Below are 18,053 nucleotides of genomic sequence, written 5' to 3'. Positions count from 1 at the left end.
CATCTCTGGTACCCTCTTCTTTCACTCTGCATTTCTATGTTTCCATCTGGAATCATTTTCCAGCAGATCGTCACTGATTTATTTTCGGTATAGGTTTGCTGCAATAAAACCTCTCAATGTCTTGAGTAGGGGGTGTCTGGAAATGTTTTTATTTTGCCTTTTCCTTTCACTTGGTAGATTGATACAGTATTCTAAGTTGGCAGTCACTGTTTTTTTGGCACTTAAAATATATCGTTCCATTGTCTCCTGGATCTCCGTGCTTCCACAGAGCAGTCAGACGTGTTATTGTTGCCTTTCTAAATGGTGTCCTTTTTTTTCTGGCTGTTTTAGATTTTCTCTTTGTTTTTAGTTTTCCAGTGGCTTTACTATAATAAGGAGCATCTTTGTACTCATCTGTGTTGAGGTTTGTAGCTGTTCTAAAAGTGGTGGCGTCCAGCTTTCACTAGTTTGGGAGTTTGGGGAGAGCCTTGTCTCCTTGCTCTTCAGACACAATTCTGTCCCATTCCCAACTTTTCCGTGCTTGGACTCCATTTATACATGTGTTAAACCTTCGTGTATGTCCCATGTGTCTCTCATGCTGTTTTCTGTGTTTTCTATGCATTTTCTTCCTGTGTCCCATCTTTTATTCTCCAGTGACTGACATTACAGCTCACTAGGCCTCCCTCAGCCTTGTCCAATTGGCCGTGAACCCATGCATTGCATTCTTTTTTTTTTTTTTAAGATTTTATTTATTTATTCATGAGAGACACACAGAGTGAAAGAGAGACACAGGCAGAGAGAGAAGCAGGCTCCATGCAGGGAGGCCGATGTGAGACTCGATCCAGGGTCTCCAGGATCAGGCCCTGGGCCGAAGGCAGGTGCTAATCTGCTGATCCACCCAGGGATCCCCCCATTGCATTCTTTATTGTATTTTTAGTTCCAGAATTTCTTTGACTTAAAAAAATATTTCAGAGACACCTGGGTGGCTCAGTGGTTGAGCATCTGCCTTTGGCTCAGGGCATGATCCTGTGGGATCAAGTCCCACATCAGGCTCCCTGTGGGGAGACTGCTTCTCCCTCTGCCTGTGTCTCTGACTCTCTCTGTGTCTCATGAATAAATAAAAATGTTTTTAAAAAACTTCATTTCTCTAAGTGAAAATTTCCATCTTGTCATTTGTTGTTCTGAGCATAGTCATCACAGCTATTTCAAAGCTTGTTTGAGCCCCAATACCTGGATCCTTATTTCTGCTCTTGGCTCAATGGTTTGATGTCTGGTGACTCTTGACTTATTTTTCAAAATTTTTTAGAGATTTTATTTGTCTATCTGACAGATAAGTGTAGGAGCAGGGAGAGGGGCAGAAGGAGAAGTAGACTCCCCACTGAGCAGGGAGCCTGACATGGGGCTCCATCCCAGGACCCTGGGATCATGACCCAAGATGAAGGCAAATTCTTCACCAACTGAGCCACCCAGGTGCCTCTGTTGACTCTTGGTTTAAAGTGACTGACATTGAGAATGGAGAAGAACAGAGCTGGCCTGGATGAAGCCATATTTCAACAGAGAGGATCACCCAGCAGGGATAGGTCCCTTCAATGCAGCCAGGGACTGAGCTTTAGACACGATGGGGCTTGTTCTACCTCTTGTGTCTTGTCTGCCCATCCTTGTAGGCTCTCCTGGAGTCCGCAAGAGCCCCACCTGCGAGTCAGGTGAGCTTACCAACACCCTCCTCCTTTGAAAGAGAGTCTGACCTCAATTTTGTGTCCCCAGAACCATATTATGGAGCTTTGTTTAGGTTTTTGGCCACTCTGTTCAGCCTCCTGTTCCTGCACAGCGCACAAGTTGGCAAGTGCCCCGCTGTCCGCTCGGCTCTCTTTCTCCACAGCACCTCGACCCCTCCAGTCCTAGAGGCCCTGGACCACAGGAATGCCCGCGTGTTCCTCTCCGGCTTCGTGAGTCTGCCAAAACTGGCTCTGTCTGCTTGCCTGGCTTCTCAGCCTCTCACACTTCTGCTTCATCTCTGCCAACCGGAACAGCTACAATTGTTGGCTGAAAGTAAAATTGAAACCAGATGCAAATGTGAGATTTTGGTAAAGAAAGGGAAGTGCCCAGTACTAGACGTGCAGCAGGAGCTGGGTGCTGGGAGCTGGAGTATGGAGCCCGCAGGGGCAGCTACAGGCCCAGAAACCTCCTCGTGGCTGAGCACTCGCGGTTTCTGTCCACACTCGCCCAGTAAGAGCGGAGGTGAAATTAGGAATCCTGCGCAGAAAAAAAAAAGAAAAAAAAAGGAATCCTGCGCAGAGCCAAGTGTCCCCAAGGCTGGTCGCACAGGGCAAGGGGTCAGAGCACCCCACCCAGGGCCTGGTGACAGGGCAGGGAAGCTCCTCTGCTGCCTGGCTCTGGGCGGGAGAAAAAAATCTGAGGTAAGAAGTGGGAACCTCAGGAATGCAGAGCAGCCGGTAAACAGCCAAAGATGCAGCTGGGTGGCCCGACGTCAGCCGGACCCGAAGGTTGGGGCGAAGACGTGCCGCTGTGGAAGGAGAGTCTGTGGTGTGGGGTGTGGATGTGAAGGCTCGGTGCACACCTAACCCGAGTTCCACACTGAGGGTACGGAAAATAGGCAGGGGCCGTCTAATGAGATAACAGCTGAGAATGTTCTAGAAATGATTGCAGGCACAAGTCCTCCAATTTAAGAGCTCTGAGCCCCAAGGGGGAGGGCGGTGGATGAGAACCGGCCTCACCTGGACACAGCCACGCTGAAACACGGAGGACCCAAGATAAAGAGCAAACCTTCAGAGGAGACAGAGGTAGGAGAGCAGCCTCCAGGCGAGCAGCAGGTGGACGGACGCACGTCCCCCCCAGAGAGCCGTCGGAGGCCGGGCCCTTCAGGCTCCAGGAGAGAATTGTCACCCGGCAAAACCGTCGTTCCAGAGTGATGGGGGAGAGACGTTTTCCACCGATGACGCCTGCAGCTTTACTGTTCTTCAGGAAGGAGCGGAGCTCCGCAGACTGGGCGTGCGAGCGGGTGCAGAGGCTGGTAACTATGCAGCAGATCCCCGTGCCCATGACGGTGGCTGGGACCCGTCACCCCCCACAAAAGGTGGGGCTGGCACCCTGGAGAGGAATAAACAGAATCCCCAAGGCAGTTGGAAGCCAAGTTCCTTTCGTTGTTCAGAAGCGCGGGGAGAGCGGTTAGCGGCGGCCTCTGAAGTGCGGGGACCCCTGAGATGCCAGGTGCTGGCCACAGGCAGGAAGGGGGGGCTCGCTTCCAGCCACGGGGGATGACGGCTCCGCCGAGCAAGATGTGCCTGAAGGATGAGAGCGCGGGGCAACACTTTGCGGGACTCCGCGGAGCACGCCTCGGCTGGAGCTGCAGTGGCTGACGCTGGCTTGGCCGATCCGCCCGGCGCTGGGGATCTGGCTGATGCTGGGGGGTCCACCCGGCGCTGGGGGGTCCACCCGGCATTGGGGTGTCTCCTCGACGCTGTGGGGTCTGCCTGATGCTGGGGGGTCTGCCCGATACTGGGGGGTCTCCCCGACACTGGGGGATCCCCGTCGCTGGGTGTGTGTGAGCCTGTTGAGGGCTATTCTCCCCTCCGGGGCCAAAATGCAAAAGCCCCACCAGCCCATGAATGAACTCAAAGAAGCCTGTTTGTGTCCACTCATGCTTTGGGTAAGACACCACTCGAAACAAACTGTGTTGTGTGAAGGGGGCGGGTAGACGTGGTTGGAGGCGGGTGACAGCTCCTGGGGCGGGCCCATGTGCACCGCAGATCCTTAGCCGCCCCCGGGAGGTGGCCTCCACGTAGACCACTGGAGCCCTCAGGGAGTCCCACCGCGGGGGACACGGCCTCAGGCTGCTCCCGCCCAGCTCCCCTTCCCGCAGGAGGCAGAGCCAGACAGTGCTCCCCGCTGCCCGCTCTGCCCGTGGCCGGGTGCTGTGCCACCTGGGGGAAACGTGGGGGTAATGAACCTCCAAACTTCCCCACTTGTGGGGGCTCCCGCCAGCCTCACCCACAGGAACACGATTAAAGCAGCAAGTCGGACTGCACCCTTGAAGATGTGAGAGGATCGGGGCCCCTGGGTGGCCCTGCCAGGGGGGCCCCAGCCGGGCGATGGCCTCCTCATGAAGGGGACCTTCTGGGCCTTGGGACTCTGTACTCTGCTCCTTTCCACGGCCTAACTCAGAGGCATTGAGCCTGCATCCTTCTGAGTTCTAGAAAGAAGGGATGAAGAGTCGTTGAGGCCGCCGGGTGTGCCAGGAGCTCAGAGGGACCCCGTGCCCACGCCTGGATTCAGGCCTTCCAGCCTCCGGTCGGTAGAGCAGGAGACTTGTTTTTTTAAGATTTTATTTATTTAATTCATGAGAGACACAGAGAGAGGCAGAGACACAGGCAGAGGGAGAAGCAGGCTCCATGCAGGGAGCCTGATGCGGGACCCGATCCCCGGACCTGGGATCACGCCCTGGGCTGAAGGCAGATCCTCACCGCTGAGCCACCCAGGCACCCCGAGCATGAGATTCTTGATCTCAGGGTTGTGAGTTCCAGCCCTGCGTTGGGTGTAGAGATGGCTTCAATAAGTGAACTTTAAAGGGGATCCCTGGGTGGCTCAGCGGTTCAGCGCCTGCCTTTGGCCCAGGGCGTGATCCTGGAGTCCCAGGATCGAGTCCCGCGTCGGGCTCCCTGCATGGAGCCTGCTTCTCCCTCCTCCTGTGTCTCTGCCTCTCTCTCTCTCTGTCTATCATAAATAAACCTTTAAAATAAATAAATAAATAAATAAATAAATAAATAAATAAATAAATAAATAAAAAATAAAAAAGGAAACTGCGCCTGGCTACACCTTGTAGCACTGAAGAATGCCACAGACAAGGAGAATATTTAAAAACCAACCACAGAGGAAAGAAATGCCTTAGAAAGGAATGAGGGCAGGTGTCTCAGCAATAACAGAGCCCTAAGGACCTCGGGATTCCAGGGAAAACAACTGTCTGTCCAGAATCCTGTGGCTGGAAAGCTGTCCTTCAGTAATGGAGGGAAATTAGAGACATTTGCATGTCGCTAAGGACTGAGCGTCCCTCAGCACATTCCCACTGAAGGAAAATAACTGGCGGCCAAGAATGTCATAACCAGCGAATTCCTATTAGGTGGGTTGTAGAGGACGTATTTCAGGGGGCGGGACGCTGGGGGGTCTGGAATAAGAGAAGGAAGGCTGAGCAGACAGAGATACAAGCAGATCAGTCTCACACCGCCTGACTGGAAAAACTGATGATAAGATGTGTAATGTACGGGGTTTAAAATCATAACATGACAAGACAGGACAAACGTGAGAGACAACATACACTGCAGATCATCGGACGTCGTGCCGATGTACCCGAAGGTCCTTGCGTCACCCAGGAGAGGGAAAGATGTTAAATATGTCCCTGCCTCCTTACGGGTGCAGGGGCGAAAGGCAAAGACAAGCTAGCGACAACGCTGGGGACGCGGAGGTGAGTGCCTCAACACAACAAAAGTGTATTTATTGTGAAAAAAAAAAAGAATATTTATTGTGGATGTAAAACGTGCAGTGGGTCCAAGTGGCCCTTTGGGGAAACCGTCCTTCAGGTGGGAAGCTGGTGCCCCCCGCTTCTGCGTCCATAGGAGCCCAGGACGCGGCAGGAGGAAGCATTGGAGGCCCCTTGACCAGACGTCTCCACTCGCAGTGCGTGGGTCGGAACGTGCCCTGGGGCCACCACGTGGACCACGGACGTCCAGGAAGGATGACCCTGTCTGCTCACGGAAAGGATAAGGGGGGTTGGGTGGGCATTGGAACCAGACCACCAAGACAGGGGATAGCTGGACCGGGAGGGGAAAACCGGAGAAAACTCAGGGGACCCGGGAGAGGCGCACAGAACCCTACGATGTGAGCCAAACACACAATATAAGGAATGAAAAATAAATAACAATGTAGCGGTTATCACAATAAATGTAAATAGACTAAACTCAGCTGGAACAGGCAGAGATGGTCGGGTTAGATAGGCTTTAAATTCCAACTCTGGGGGCGCCGCTCAGGTGGTGAAGTGTCTGTCTTGGGCTCAGGTCACCATCCTGGGGTCCTGGGATCGGGTCCCGCGTCGGGCTCCCTGCTCAGCGGGGGAGTCGGCTTCTCCCTCTGCCCCTCCTCTCACTCGTGCCCTCTCACGCGCGTCCGCTCTCTCTCTCAAATCAATAAATAAGATCTTTAAAAAAAATAAATTCCAGCTCTGTTGCTTACGAGACACAGATCTGAAGAGCAGACACATACCAACCTAAGGGAGAAGGATATTTTTAAAAGTCATGTGAGTGTTTGTCGAGGCACAGCTAGCGTAGGGAAATTAAAGTCAGACAACGCAGGTTTTAAGACAGGAGCTGTTATTAGGGAAAGTGAGGGTCGTGCACGGTGGCACGTGGTTTAGTCAGGGGGGTAAAGAGACACCTGGCGTGCGGCCCTCCCTGCAGGAGGCAAGCATCCGCCCACAGACCAGCACAGACCTCCCAGCGACTCCGGGGCCAGGGAGACAAAATGTTAATAAATGATTTATAAGGGGCGTGGGCGTGGCAAGACTTCACTTCAAGTCATTGCTATTCGTTGGAGCACCTGAGATTTCTACTAGGAATTATCAACATTCCAGTAATTTTTTTCAGATGCCCTTAAGGTCTGGGGATGATTAGGACGCATGGGTGGGTCAGTGGTTGAGCGCCTGCCTTCAGCCCGGGGCATGACACCGGGATCTGGGATCGAGTCCCACGTCGGGCTCCCTGCATGGGGCCTGCTTCTCCCTCTGCCTGTGCCTCTGCCTCTCTCTGAATAAATAAATAAAGTCTTTAAAAAAAAGAAAGACTGACTTTATTTATTTATTTATTTTTTAAAGACTGACTTTAGAACACGGTGCTTGCTGTTTACATCCTTGGTCAGACATAATCGTGAGAAAGACCTTGCAGAGAAATCTTAAATTCCAGTTCGTAGTGTCATTGTTTGCAGTGGCGTTAGGACTGTTACTCTGTGGGACGCCGCTCAACCATGAGATAGAGGGGATCCCGCCCCCCGTTGGACCTGGAGGGTGCACTGTGCAGGGAGCTGAGTCACGAAGCCTGGGAGGCGCCCAGTTGGGGAGTCTGCAAAACCCGAGCTCGTGGACAGAGCCGGACGTGGCGGGCACGGGGGCGGGGGAGCGGGGACACACGTCGGGCGTCCGGGGATCCCCGGGTGGGGGGCTGGCAGCGCAGGGCCGTGTGCTAGGAGGTGGCCAGGACGGCATGTCTTCCCCGTCCTCGCTGCGGCGAACAGCACCGGACCCGGAGGTGACAGGTGCCACCTGAACCCATCGTGGTGGGCATTTTGCAGCATCTCCAAGTATCGACCGTGATGTCATAGCCGGAAACGGACGTGCACATGGCAGGTGGGTCGCGATAAAACGGCGGGGCTGGGGGGTGGGGGAGTGGATAATAAAATTAAAAAGCAAGAGAAGCAAGATAGCCCTTGCCACGTTTCGGCTGAGCTGGAACCTTCTTTCGGAAGGCGTCGGCCGCGCGGGCACCAGCAGGAGCAGGTCGGTAAGGATCTGGGCGCCGGCAAGGCAGCGAGCGCGTTGTACTAACAAGCAGACTTAGCGTCACTAGTGGGGGAGCTGAGATCCAGCGGAACCCGTGGCTGTCGGGGCAGCCCCCCCGCCCCCGGCCGCACCCCTGCCAGGACGAGCTGCCCCCGCCTCACTCGCAGGGCCCAGGTAGCAGGAAGAGGAGCCTCCGCCGGGAGGGAGACTCCGCGGGGAGGGAGGAGGTCAGGCCGGGAGGGTGGAGCCCCTGACATGGGATTCGTGCCCTTAGGAAGGAGCCCGCAGCCCTTCGCCTCGGGAGGACGGGAACCAGACCATGACTGGCCATATCAAGGCACCACTGACTGTCAGGGCTGGTACTGGTGTTGCGACCCTGTAGGGAAGATATTCGTTAAATCCTGATGCCCGAGCGGGAGTGCCCCGTGGGACTTCCAGGATGTCTCCTCCGGGACGTCCCTTATGCTCCTAGGAACACGGAGGTGATGGCTGAACTCCAGCAGCCGTTGTGGGCCCTCGAGGCTACAGGCCAACCCTAGGGATTGGGAGCTGGGATTCCCTAGGAGCAGCCTGGAGGACCTGGCACCCCATGGCCGTGGAGCCCACAGCGGTAGGCCACCAGCCCCTAAACCTGGTTAGTGTGAGAGAGAAATGAGCAATCTCGCTCCAGCCGGCCTCCTTGGGTCTGTGTGGGGGGCACCGGGCCTAACCCACACCCGGACCTGCCCTGGAGAACGCCTCCGCCTGGGCCATGGGGCCGGGGGAGAGAATCTGGAGGTGAGCGTGCCCAGGCCTACGCTCCCGCTGGCCCACCGGGCTCCAGATGTGTGTCGGGGGAGCAGAAGGAGGTGCTCGGGGCTAAGAGGAAGTGGCAGAAGGGGAAGCAGCAGGCTGCAGAGAGGAGGCAGGTGGGCTCGGGCGGAGGCAGCCTGCCCGACTGGGAGCTGCAGTCTGCGGCTGCAGTGAGATGGACGCCAAGGCACGACCCCCCGAGGTGAGTCCAGGGGGCCCAGCGCAGGGGCAGAGCCAGCCCGAAGGCCGGGGAAGCCGGCTGCCAGCACCCCAGGCCCAGGGGATCGCAGAGCCTCCGCGGGGCCTGCCGACCACTGTCCCTCCTCTAGTCTGCGCAGCAGGGACCACCGGGAGCCTCCCCTCGAGCTGACAGCCGCACCCCACGCTCTGCAGGCAGGAAGCGCCACACCTGCCATGACCTCTGATGGCCGGGGACCCCACAGCCCGCCACAGCTCTGAGACACGATCCCTAGTGGGCCACCCTCTCCCCACCGCGGGCCCCCCAGCCCAGGGACATGGGCTCCCCAGTGCTGCAGTGAGTGAGCGGGTCTGCAGCCAGGGCGGCCGGCCTCCCGGGCCCCCGTGCTGTTCCCAGTGGCCGAGAGAGGAGAGGATGTGCCCGGGCCTCGGTGGTCGGGGAGGTGCTAGGACAGCTCCACATCCCAGTGGGGCCGCAGGGCTCTCACCTGCCCTCTGCGGGGGACGTCTGGGTCTGGGGGACGAGCGCCTTTCCCCTGTGTTGCAGTAGGGGAGCGGCCAGTCCCAGGAGGCCCTGGTGCCCCCGCTTCACACCCACTGCCTCCCTTGAGGGTCAGCGAGGGCCTGATGAACCCGCGGAGGGGGTGGTGAGGCTGGGCGGCCCCCCGAGCCTGGCTCTGCCCGGTGCAGGAGCACCTTGAGGCCCTGAGGCCTTGCTCTGGTCCTTGTTCTGGCTTCTGAGGCCCCCACCGTCCTATAATGTTCTGACTGAGGGCAGACACAGCCCCTCCAGCCTCCGTCTCCCACCCCGAGGCAGGCCAGGGTGTCCCACGGGAGGGAGGACAGTCCTAGAGCAAAGCCCAAGGGCCTGGACACTAACCACGGAGCCCACGGGGCTGGCGCTGACAGCCTGGCTGCACGTGCCTGGCCTAGCTGCCCACGAGGCCTGCAGCGTGGCCCCGGGCCCCGAGGCCCCCTCCCCACCACGGCCCAGGCTTGTGGACATCTGGACGGTGCGTGGCTAGCCAGGTGACCCAGTCACTGCATAGGGGGGCGTGCTGAACCCGGGGGCGCCCGGCTCGTGGTGGCATCAGAGGCCACGGCGGGGAGGGTCCAGCAGCGGCCCAGCCCACCTGGCTCCACAGTCTTTCTGGGGGTAGCTGCCCTGGGGGGACGTGCCCCGGCGGGTGACAGAGTCCTGCTGTGCGGGGGGAGCCCCCACACGGTGCCACGGGGTCCTCACTCAGTTCCCCCGACCCTCCGGGACAGCAGCGAAGGGCCCCAAATCAGCTGCCCCACGCCCTCCCAGCCATGGGAAGGGTGGGGTGCTACCCGGGTCCCAGGAGGGGCTGCAGAGAGCGGGGCTGGGGCCCGGCCCTGGGAAGGGAAGCGGCGACTTACAGGCCCATCCGCTGAAAGCAGAAATGGCTCCGGGCCTCGCCACACGCGTGGCTGAAAGAAGGAAGCGAGATTCAGACACGCAGATGCCCCCGGGGAGGGAGACCGAGAGGGGGGAGCAGCCCGAGGGCCAGGTGGGTCACAGGCACAGATGGGGACACACGTACACACGCGTGCACGCACATGTGCACCCATGCACACACATACACGCACACACAAGGCACAGGTGGGGTCATACATACACACATGCACGTACATGCCTACACATGCACACATGTGCATGCACACACCTGCCTGCGTGCACACACACGTGCACATGCACACACACACATGCACACACAAGGCACAGGTGGGGTCATGCATGCACATGTGTGCGCACATGCACACACATGCACACACACACGTACACATGCACACACCTGCACACACGCACACACGCATACACACCCGTATACCAGCCTCAGGCTCCGGGCAGAGGGCCCCACCCGCAGGCCGGGGTGCCCAGGAGAGGCAACAGAGGGAAGCCTGGCACTGGCCTCACAGCCCAGGCACCACCTCAGCAGCAGGCTCTGTGGGGTCCCGGCCCAGGCGGGGCTGGGCTGCGGGTGACGCCCGGTGGCCCTGTCAGGTGCTGAGGCCTCCACAGAGAGTGCCGGGGCCCCTGCCTGGCCGCTCCACACGCCCCACAGCCCGCAGGACAGAGAGGCCGGCGCGGGGGACCCGGGGGCAGGTGGGCAGAGTGGCCATGACGACAGCAGCCAGACCAGTGGGCTGCCCTCGCCTGCCCATGTCCCTGCTCAGGGGGAGCCGAGGGACGGCCCCAGGCCACCCGAGCCCCCCGACATGGGCAGCTTGGGCCCTGCTCAGTCCACCCTGCCCTCGCCCCACTGCGGGCCTGGTCCCCTTGGGGAGCCGGGGACAGTCTCTGTCAGCACTGGAGGGGCCGCGTCAGCCCACCCTGAAGTAGGGCGCACCCGCGGCATCCAGGGGCCCCGTGGTGACGCCTTCTCCAGTTGCAGGTGCTGGCAATGCTGGCCTCGCTGTGGCTCGGCGCCATGGCTCTTGCCTACGTCCTGTGGCAGGTGCACCTTCCTCCCACCTGCGGCCAGGTGTGCCCCGAGGAAGGGCCCAGCAGGTCCAGGGGCCACGGGGCCAGCCGGGCCTGGGAGCCCCCGAGAGGGGAGGCCCTGAAGCCGCCACAGGACTCCTGCCGGTGAGTGAGCCCGTGTGCCTCTGGGTGCTTCCCGCTGTCGCCCCGTGGGAGGACACGGGCCTCTGTCGCCTCCTGGAAGATGCAGCTGCTGGTCCAGCCCTTCCTCGGGCTCAGCTTGGGCCGCCTCCAAGGGCCTGCCCCCCAGTAAATCTCCGCTCAGAGCCACAGCTCCCCAGGCTCCCAGGCTCTCCAAGGCGGTGCCTGGGATTGGCCCTAACCCGCCCTGCTCCTTCCTGGCTGTTGCCACCCCCCCGCCGGCTTGCTGGGCTCAGGCCTGCCCTGTCCAGTCTATTTGGCACCCCCTCCATGCACCCTCGGCCTGGGCTCGGGCCCCATGTTGGCAGTGAGCCCCCCGGTTTGGCCAGTGGGGAAGGAACGGGTGATGCGAGGCAGGTTGGTGGCACCTGGGCTCCGCTCAGGCCCCATGTGCCCCTTCTGCAGGCTTGTCCTCGTGGAGAGCATCCCCCAGGACCTGCCCTCTGCAGCCGGCAGCCCGTCTGCCCAGCCCCTGGCCCAGGCCTGGCTGCAGCTGCTGGACGCCGCCCAGGAGAGCATCCACGTGGCCTCCTTCTACTGGTCCCTCACGGGGGCTGACATCGGGGTCAACGACTCGTCTTCCCAGCAGGTATGCCCGGGCCTCCCCACCCTGCTCGGAGGCTGCAGGCCGTCCCGCCCAGCCGGGTGCCAGGGCACAGCTCCCTGCCTCTGCGTGGGGGGGGGCAGGGTGGCCTCCCGGGAGAGGTCTGGGCTCTTCCTAGTGGGCAGGGAGTCACCCCTCACGGCTGGCCTGGCCTCACAGGGGGAGGCCCTTCTGCGGAAGCTGGAGCAGCTGCTGGACAAGAACATCTCCCTGGTGGTGGCTACCAGCAGCCGGTCGCTGGCCAAGAAGTCCACGGACCTGCAGGTCCTGGCGGCCCGAGGTAGGTGCCCGGCTGTCCTGGACGCCTCGGCCCCGGGGGTAAGCATGTGCCTCCGGACAGGGACAGGGACAGGGACAGGGATGAGCAGAGCAGGGCGGCCTGGGGGGAGGTGGGGAAAGGCTCCCCCCGCTTCCCTAGTTCCCCGGGATGGAGGGGACCCAGGGCGGCATGCTCGGGTCAGCTTCCCCCGGGGCCGGGGCTGGTTCCAGGGAGCCCGAGGGCCGTATTCCACGGGGCAGAACCTGGCGTGGCCTTGGGGCCCCCCTGAGCCCCGCTGCTTAGACCTGCGGGTGGGCTCAGGCTGGGAGCTCAGCCGGGGAGCAGTCCTTGCGGACCCGGGCTCCGGAGCCGGGCTGCCCGGGGGGATCTGGGGCCAGTCGGGGCGTCAGGGCCTGCGTTTCCCCGCCTGTCAAGTGGGGACGATGATGGCATGAACCCAGCAGCACTGCCGTGAGGGTCGTCAGCCCGAGATCAGGCTCGGCCCGTGAAGGCGACCGTGACACGAGCCAGTGGGCCATGGGGTCCTGAACTCTCGCCAGGTGCGCAGGTGCGCTACGTGCCCATGGAGAAGCTCACCGGCGGTGTTCTGCACTCCAAATTCTGGGTCGTGGACGGGCGGCACATCTACCTGGGCAGTGCCAACATGGACTGGCGGTCCCTGACGCAGGTGAGTGCCGAGCCCCGGGAAGGGAGGTGCACCTGGCCCCGTCCCCGCCCGCACTCCCAGGGGCTGGGCCTGGCGTCCCGTGCAGCTTTGGGGCCTTCACCCCGGTGGCACTGGTTACGGAGTCACGCACGGCTGTCACGCCCGCCCCGTGGAATGTCACGTCAACCCTGTAGACGGACGTCCCAGTGTCTTTATCCGGGGAAACCTGCCGACTGCACAGCCCCATCCCTTTAGGAGAAGCAACGCGATAAAAACCAGCTCAAGGACCGTGGCGGGAAAGGCAGCCAGACAGGGACGCAAAGATGGAATTTTCTGGCTTTCTGGGGCTTTTATGCATTTTCTATCTTTTCACAAACACGTGTCTCTGTGTTCATTGGAAGACAATGTTGAAGGCCGGCGGGGCACCCCGGGCCCCCACCTCCCAGCTCCGCCGAGCACCCTGTCTGCTGTGACTCCTGCGGAGACACGGTGCCGGGCCGGTGTGGGTGTGGGTGGGGGGCTGCGCTCTGCCTGGGGGGCGGGGGGGCTCACACAGCCGCTGCCCCGTCCCTGCAGGTGAAGGAGCTCGGCGCCATCATCTACAACTGCAGCCACCTGGCCCTCGACCTGGAGAAGACCTTCCAGACCTACTGGGTGCTGGGGGCGCCAAAGGCTGTCCTCCCCAAAGCCTGGCCTCACAACTTCTGGTCCCACATCAACCGCTTCCAGCCCCTCCGGGGCCGCTTCGACGGGGTGCCCACCGCGGCCTACCTCTCCGTAAGAGGGGCTGAGGGGCCGTCATGCCCCTGCTCTCCCGGCTGCACGGGCCCTCGGGGAACCCTGTCCTGCCGTAGTGCCTGCCGGGGCCTCCGGGCAGCAGCTGGGGAGCCAGCGCCCAGGATGGGGCCGTGGTCCCCTGGCGAGCGGCAGGCTGGCGTGGGCAGGCCCAGCTCCAGGGGAGGACGCGGCCATGGCCATCCGGGGGACGGGGCTGGCAGGGCATCCTGCGGCCCAGGGCGGGGAGTCTCCAAATGCGCTGCCCGGTGGGGCCGAGGTGGCTTCAGCTGGGGGCCAGGAAGTCGGGGAGGACCGGCTCATCGAGTGGCTCTGTCCCTCCGCGGGGAAGGAAGGGCCAAGCGCCTCCGCCGGGCGCCGGCAGCAGACGGCCCTCCAGCTGCCCCGCTGGCTGGTCTGGGCCCCGCACCGCGGGGGGCGCTCCTCCACCGGGCCCCGCTGAGCCCCCTCGTCCGGGAAGTCCGACCAACCAGGAGTGGGGGTGGGGAGCGGGGGGGGGACCAGTTTAAGCCCCCTCCCCCCTGCCCTCCTCTCCAGGTGGTGTCTCTTGCCTTCCCCCGGCTCCCAAACACTGGAGGGTGGGTGCCCCGTAGGGCCGCAGTCAGGGGGCGCTCGGGGCCCTCAGTGACCGCTGCCCGTGAACAGGCGTCGCCGCCGGTGCTGTGCCCGCACGGCCGCACCAGGGACCTGGAAGCGCTGCTGGCAGTGATGGGGGGCGCCCAGGACTTCATCTACGCCTCGGTGATGGAGTACTTCCCCACCACGCGCTTCGTCCACCCCGCCAGGTGCGTGTGGGGCGGGGGGAGCCCGGCGGCCCCGGGGACGGCCCGCCTTGCTGCTGGGGGGCCCCGGCCCGTCCCCTGTCCCGCCGAGACCCCGCCCCCCGCGGCTGCGGGCCCGGGGACCCTGAGCCTCCGTCCCGCAGGTACTGGCCGGTGCTGGACACGGCGCTGCGGGCGGCGGCCTTCAACAGGGGTGTGCGCGTGCGCCTGCTGGTCAGCTGCTGGCCCCACACGGACCCCAGCATGTTCCCCAGCCTGCGGTCCCTGCAGGCCTTCAGCAACCCCGCGGCCGGCGTCTCGGTGGATGTGGTGAGGACCCGCTCCCAGGGCCGGCTCGGGGAGGGCGCTCCCCGCTTTCCCACACGCTCCCCCCTCTCTGTTCCCCCAAGAAAGTCTTCATCGTGCCCGTGAGGAATCACACCAACATCCCGTTCAGCAGAGTGAACCACAGCAAGTTCGTGGTCACAGAGAAGGCGGCCTACGTAGGTGAGCAGCCGCGGGCGGCGGGCTCAGGCCTGCGGCCCCAGGACCTGGAGTCTTGGAGGGGGCCCAGCAAGTGTGCACAACCCCAGAGGCCTCATAAACCCACAGGGCCGGGACGTGAGCCCCGAGTGGAGGCCAGGCCGGGGTGCGGAAGGGGACGCTGCCCTCACAGGCCGCAGGGACCCCTCACGGCCCAGGGCAGCCGAGGGGGATTGGGATCTCCAGCGGGGCTCTAGGGGCCAGGCCAGCAGCGCAGCCCCTACCCGGGCCCACGGGGAGGGCGGCAAGGCCTGAGCACTGGGTTTTCAGGCCCTCCGTCCCAGGATGGCGCGGATGGAGCCCCACGCGTGGCGAGCTCATCGCCCCCCTGCGACCAAGCAGCTGCCCCGGCCGCAGCGTCCAAGCGCCGAGCGGCCGCTGGGCCCCCTCTGTCCCCAGAGCACAACGGGGCCGCACAGCTGCCCTGCCGAGGGGCCGCGTGAGCCCAGTCATCCAGGGACTCCCTCCCATCTCCGCCCCCAGGCACCTCCAACTGGTCAGAAGATTACTTCAGCAGCACCTCGGGGGTGAGCCTGGTGGTCAGCCAGAGGCCGCCCGGCGCCCGGCCAGGGGTGCGCACCGTGCAGGAGCAGCTGCGCCGCCTGTTTGAACGGGACTGGGATTCCCAGTACGCTGTGGGCCTGGACGGGCAAGCCCAGGGCCAGGACTGTGCTTGGCAGGGCTGAGGTCCAGCTCCGCGCGGCGCCCCGGCCCCACGGCTCCCGGTGGACGCTGCTTCCCCCCGCACCTCCGCACCTGTCCTCGTCGGGGCTCCGAGCGGCCCATCCTGCCAGCCCTGCTCGGGGCCAGGACTTCCCGACCCCTGGCAGGTGGAGACTGCTTCCTCGCCCTCAGCTCTCCGCACCAGCCTCTCTTAAACCCCACCTCCTCGGAGAGCCCTCCGGGATGCTCCTCCCTGACCCACAGACCCACCGTCCCCACCCACAAAGGGGGGCCTCAGAATACAGACGCACCTCCCTGCCTCTCTGTGTGAGTCCCGCGTGGGCTGCAGGGCCCCCAGCCCCAGCTTGGAGCTCAGCACCCCTGACCGTGTGCGGGGCCTGTGTCCATACGGCTGCCGGGCGCGGCTGCTCTGCCTGACAGTGCCCAGTGGCCACCTGCAGGAACAGGGGCAGGGGCAGGGGCAGGGACCCAGCCCGGTGGGGACACGTCCTGGAGAGGGGAGGGTGTGCAGGGCTGCTGCACGGCCCCTGGGACCTCGTGGTGGGCCTGGTGGGTAGTGGGCAGCACTGTGGGCACGGGATACTGCGCCCAAAGGGGAGGCAGCGCAGGGGTCCTGATGGGGGCCCACCTCGGGGAGCTTCCTCCTCCTCCTCCTGCGGCAGCGCCGGGGAGCAAACCCAGGTGGGGCAGCAGAGTGAGGCTCCCGGGTGTCCCACCGCCGCCCAGCTACCCAGCGTCCCCCTCTCCGCGGCTGGGGCGCTCGCTCTGCAGACCCCAGCACGGCCTGCCCCACCCCTGCCAGGCCCGGGGCTCCTGCTCACCCGCCCCGAGGAGAATGGCTGCTCCCAGCTGTGGGGGCAGCAGCAAGAGCTGGGCAGTGAGCCCCCTGCCCACGGCTGGAGGGGAGGGTCACCCGATGTAGGGGGTGTGGGATCCCCTGGACAACAGGCAGTTCATGAACGAGGACAGGAAGGAAGCCGCAGGGTGTTTGTCATGCGAGGCTGTGGGTGTCCTGCGAACCCCGGTGGGGGTCAGCCTCCTCCTCCTCCTCCAAAGCTCCAGTCGAGGCCCGAGCTCCCAGGCCTTGGTGCCCGAGGCAGGGGCCACAGTCTTCCCACGCGGCGTCCGTTCCCTGCATGACTTTTCCACACGTGATGGCGTTGCCACACATCGCGGCCGACGACAGCGCACGTTACGACCTCCCGGCCCCTACGGACCCGCTTCTCTGGGGCCTGTGCTCAGCGCCCCGCAGGCTGCGGTGGGGGTGTGAGTGGGGCTGGGGTCTCATCACCTGTCCCACCAGCTCCGTTCGGCCCTCGCAGGCCGGGTGACCCAGGGCTGCTTGTCCTGCTGGGCCCCCCTCTGTGCCCTGGCACAGGGGCTTCTCTGAAGGACCTGCCACGGCCGAGGAGCTTGCTTCATCAGCCAGCGAGGACGCCGCGACAGGCATAATCACGGAAGGACGCGTGTCACCTTTGTGTACTCTATTGCTTACAAGCAAAGACGGGCTGGGCCCACTCCCGAGGGGACGGGATCACACGGCGTGGGCTCCAGGGGGCAGGGGCAGGAGGGCCACGTTAGGGTCTGTCCACCGCGGCCACAGAAGGAGCCACGTGGAGGCATCCTGGGGGGGGTGGGGGGGCTCTTGAGCCTCATCAAGGTAGGTCTCCTGCTGTGGAGCAGGCCTCCCGGGCTGCCGCTGAGGTGTGATGGCCCCTGGGCTGCTGGGTGGCCTCCGCACCTGTCGTCGCAGCGTGGCCGGGAGCCCGGAGCCCTGCGAGCCTGGGGCTGACCCGCCCGGGACAAGGCGGCTGTGAGGCCAGGACCAGAGCGCCAACCCCACAGGCAGCCCTGGAGAGCAGGGTGGGTCTGCGCGTATCTGCTCCTACGGGGCTCCCGCGCGGGACACGGGCAGCGGCCACGGCGGCCCCCGGGCCTTGGCTTGGGCCAGTGCCGCTCACACACAGACGGGCCCGGGAGGCCGTGGACGCCTTGCAGGGCTGCGTGCATCACTGGCACGGTCCCGGGACCCTCTCGCAGGTCTGGGAAGGGAAGCAGGCTGAGCTCGGGGACCTTCTTCACCAGCGAGGATGCTGACGTGTAAGGGGCCGGCCGCAGCCTGTCGGCTCACCAGGGGGCAGAGAGAACGGGGGACAGGGAGGGGCACCCCAGGGTGTGGGACAGCAGGACCCAGGTGTCCCACTCTGCTGTCCCTTGGGCCGCTGGCCAGCCCTGAGCGCCAGCATAGGGGGCTCCCACAGGGCAGGTGGGCTCCGAAGCTTTGGTCAGAAGCCAGGGGTCGAGAGAGGCCAGGGCCGCAGAGACAGGCTTCTGATCCAGCAGACGGGCCAGAACCGGGCTCCACGCGGATTCCGATCCTGCCTCTGCAGGGCAGGTGCCTGGGCGGCTCCAAGTCCCCGTCCCAGCCCACTGCCAGCACCCAACCCGCTGCCAGCACCCTGCCCCGGCCCCGGCTCACGGCAGGCTCTCTCGGCTCTGCCCACAGTGCGCCCACTACCCGCCCGGCCCACCACGAGGTCCCAGGGGCCGTGCAGCAGCCCTGCTC

At 63.1% G+C, this 18,053-nt stretch overlaps 1 protein-coding gene across 3 annotated transcripts; it reads left to right on the top strand.

Moving 5' to 3' along the window:
- Window positions 1-8,428: 8,428 nt before the first annotated feature.
- PLD4 (phospholipase D family member 4) lies at window positions 8,429-15,771 on the top strand. 3 transcript variants are annotated; one of them, XM_055304145.1, is made up of 10 exons: window positions 8,429-8,531; window positions 10,939-11,138; window positions 11,580-11,763; window positions 11,938-12,058; window positions 12,598-12,725; window positions 13,281-13,481; window positions 14,145-14,284; window positions 14,425-14,590; window positions 14,671-14,767; window positions 15,287-15,771. In XM_055304145.1, the coding sequence occupies exons 1-10, from the start codon at window positions 8,505-8,507 to the stop codon at window positions 15,487-15,489; spliced, it is 1,467 nt and encodes a 488-aa protein (XP_055160120.1). In that variant the 5' UTR covers window positions 8,429-8,504; the 3' UTR covers window positions 15,490-15,771. The 3 variants fall into 3 exon arrangements, with proteins under 3 accessions (XP_055160120.1, XP_055160118.1, XP_055160119.1); XM_055304143.1 differs by having other exon boundaries at window positions 13,281-14,284; XM_055304144.1 differs by having other exon boundaries at window positions 8,438-8,531; window positions 10,945-11,138; window positions 13,281-14,284.
- Window positions 15,772-18,053: the final 2,282 nt, after the last annotated feature.

This window comes from Nyctereutes procyonoides, unplaced genomic scaffold (assembly GCF_905146905.1).
Source record: "Nyctereutes procyonoides isolate TBG_1078 unplaced genomic scaffold, NYPRO_anot_genome, whole genome shotgun sequence".
NCBI lineage: Eukaryota > Metazoa > Chordata > Mammalia > Carnivora > Canidae > Nyctereutes > Nyctereutes procyonoides.
The sequence above is the reverse complement of the archived record's forward strand: the minus strand, read 5'-3'. Positions and strand labels throughout refer to the sequence as shown.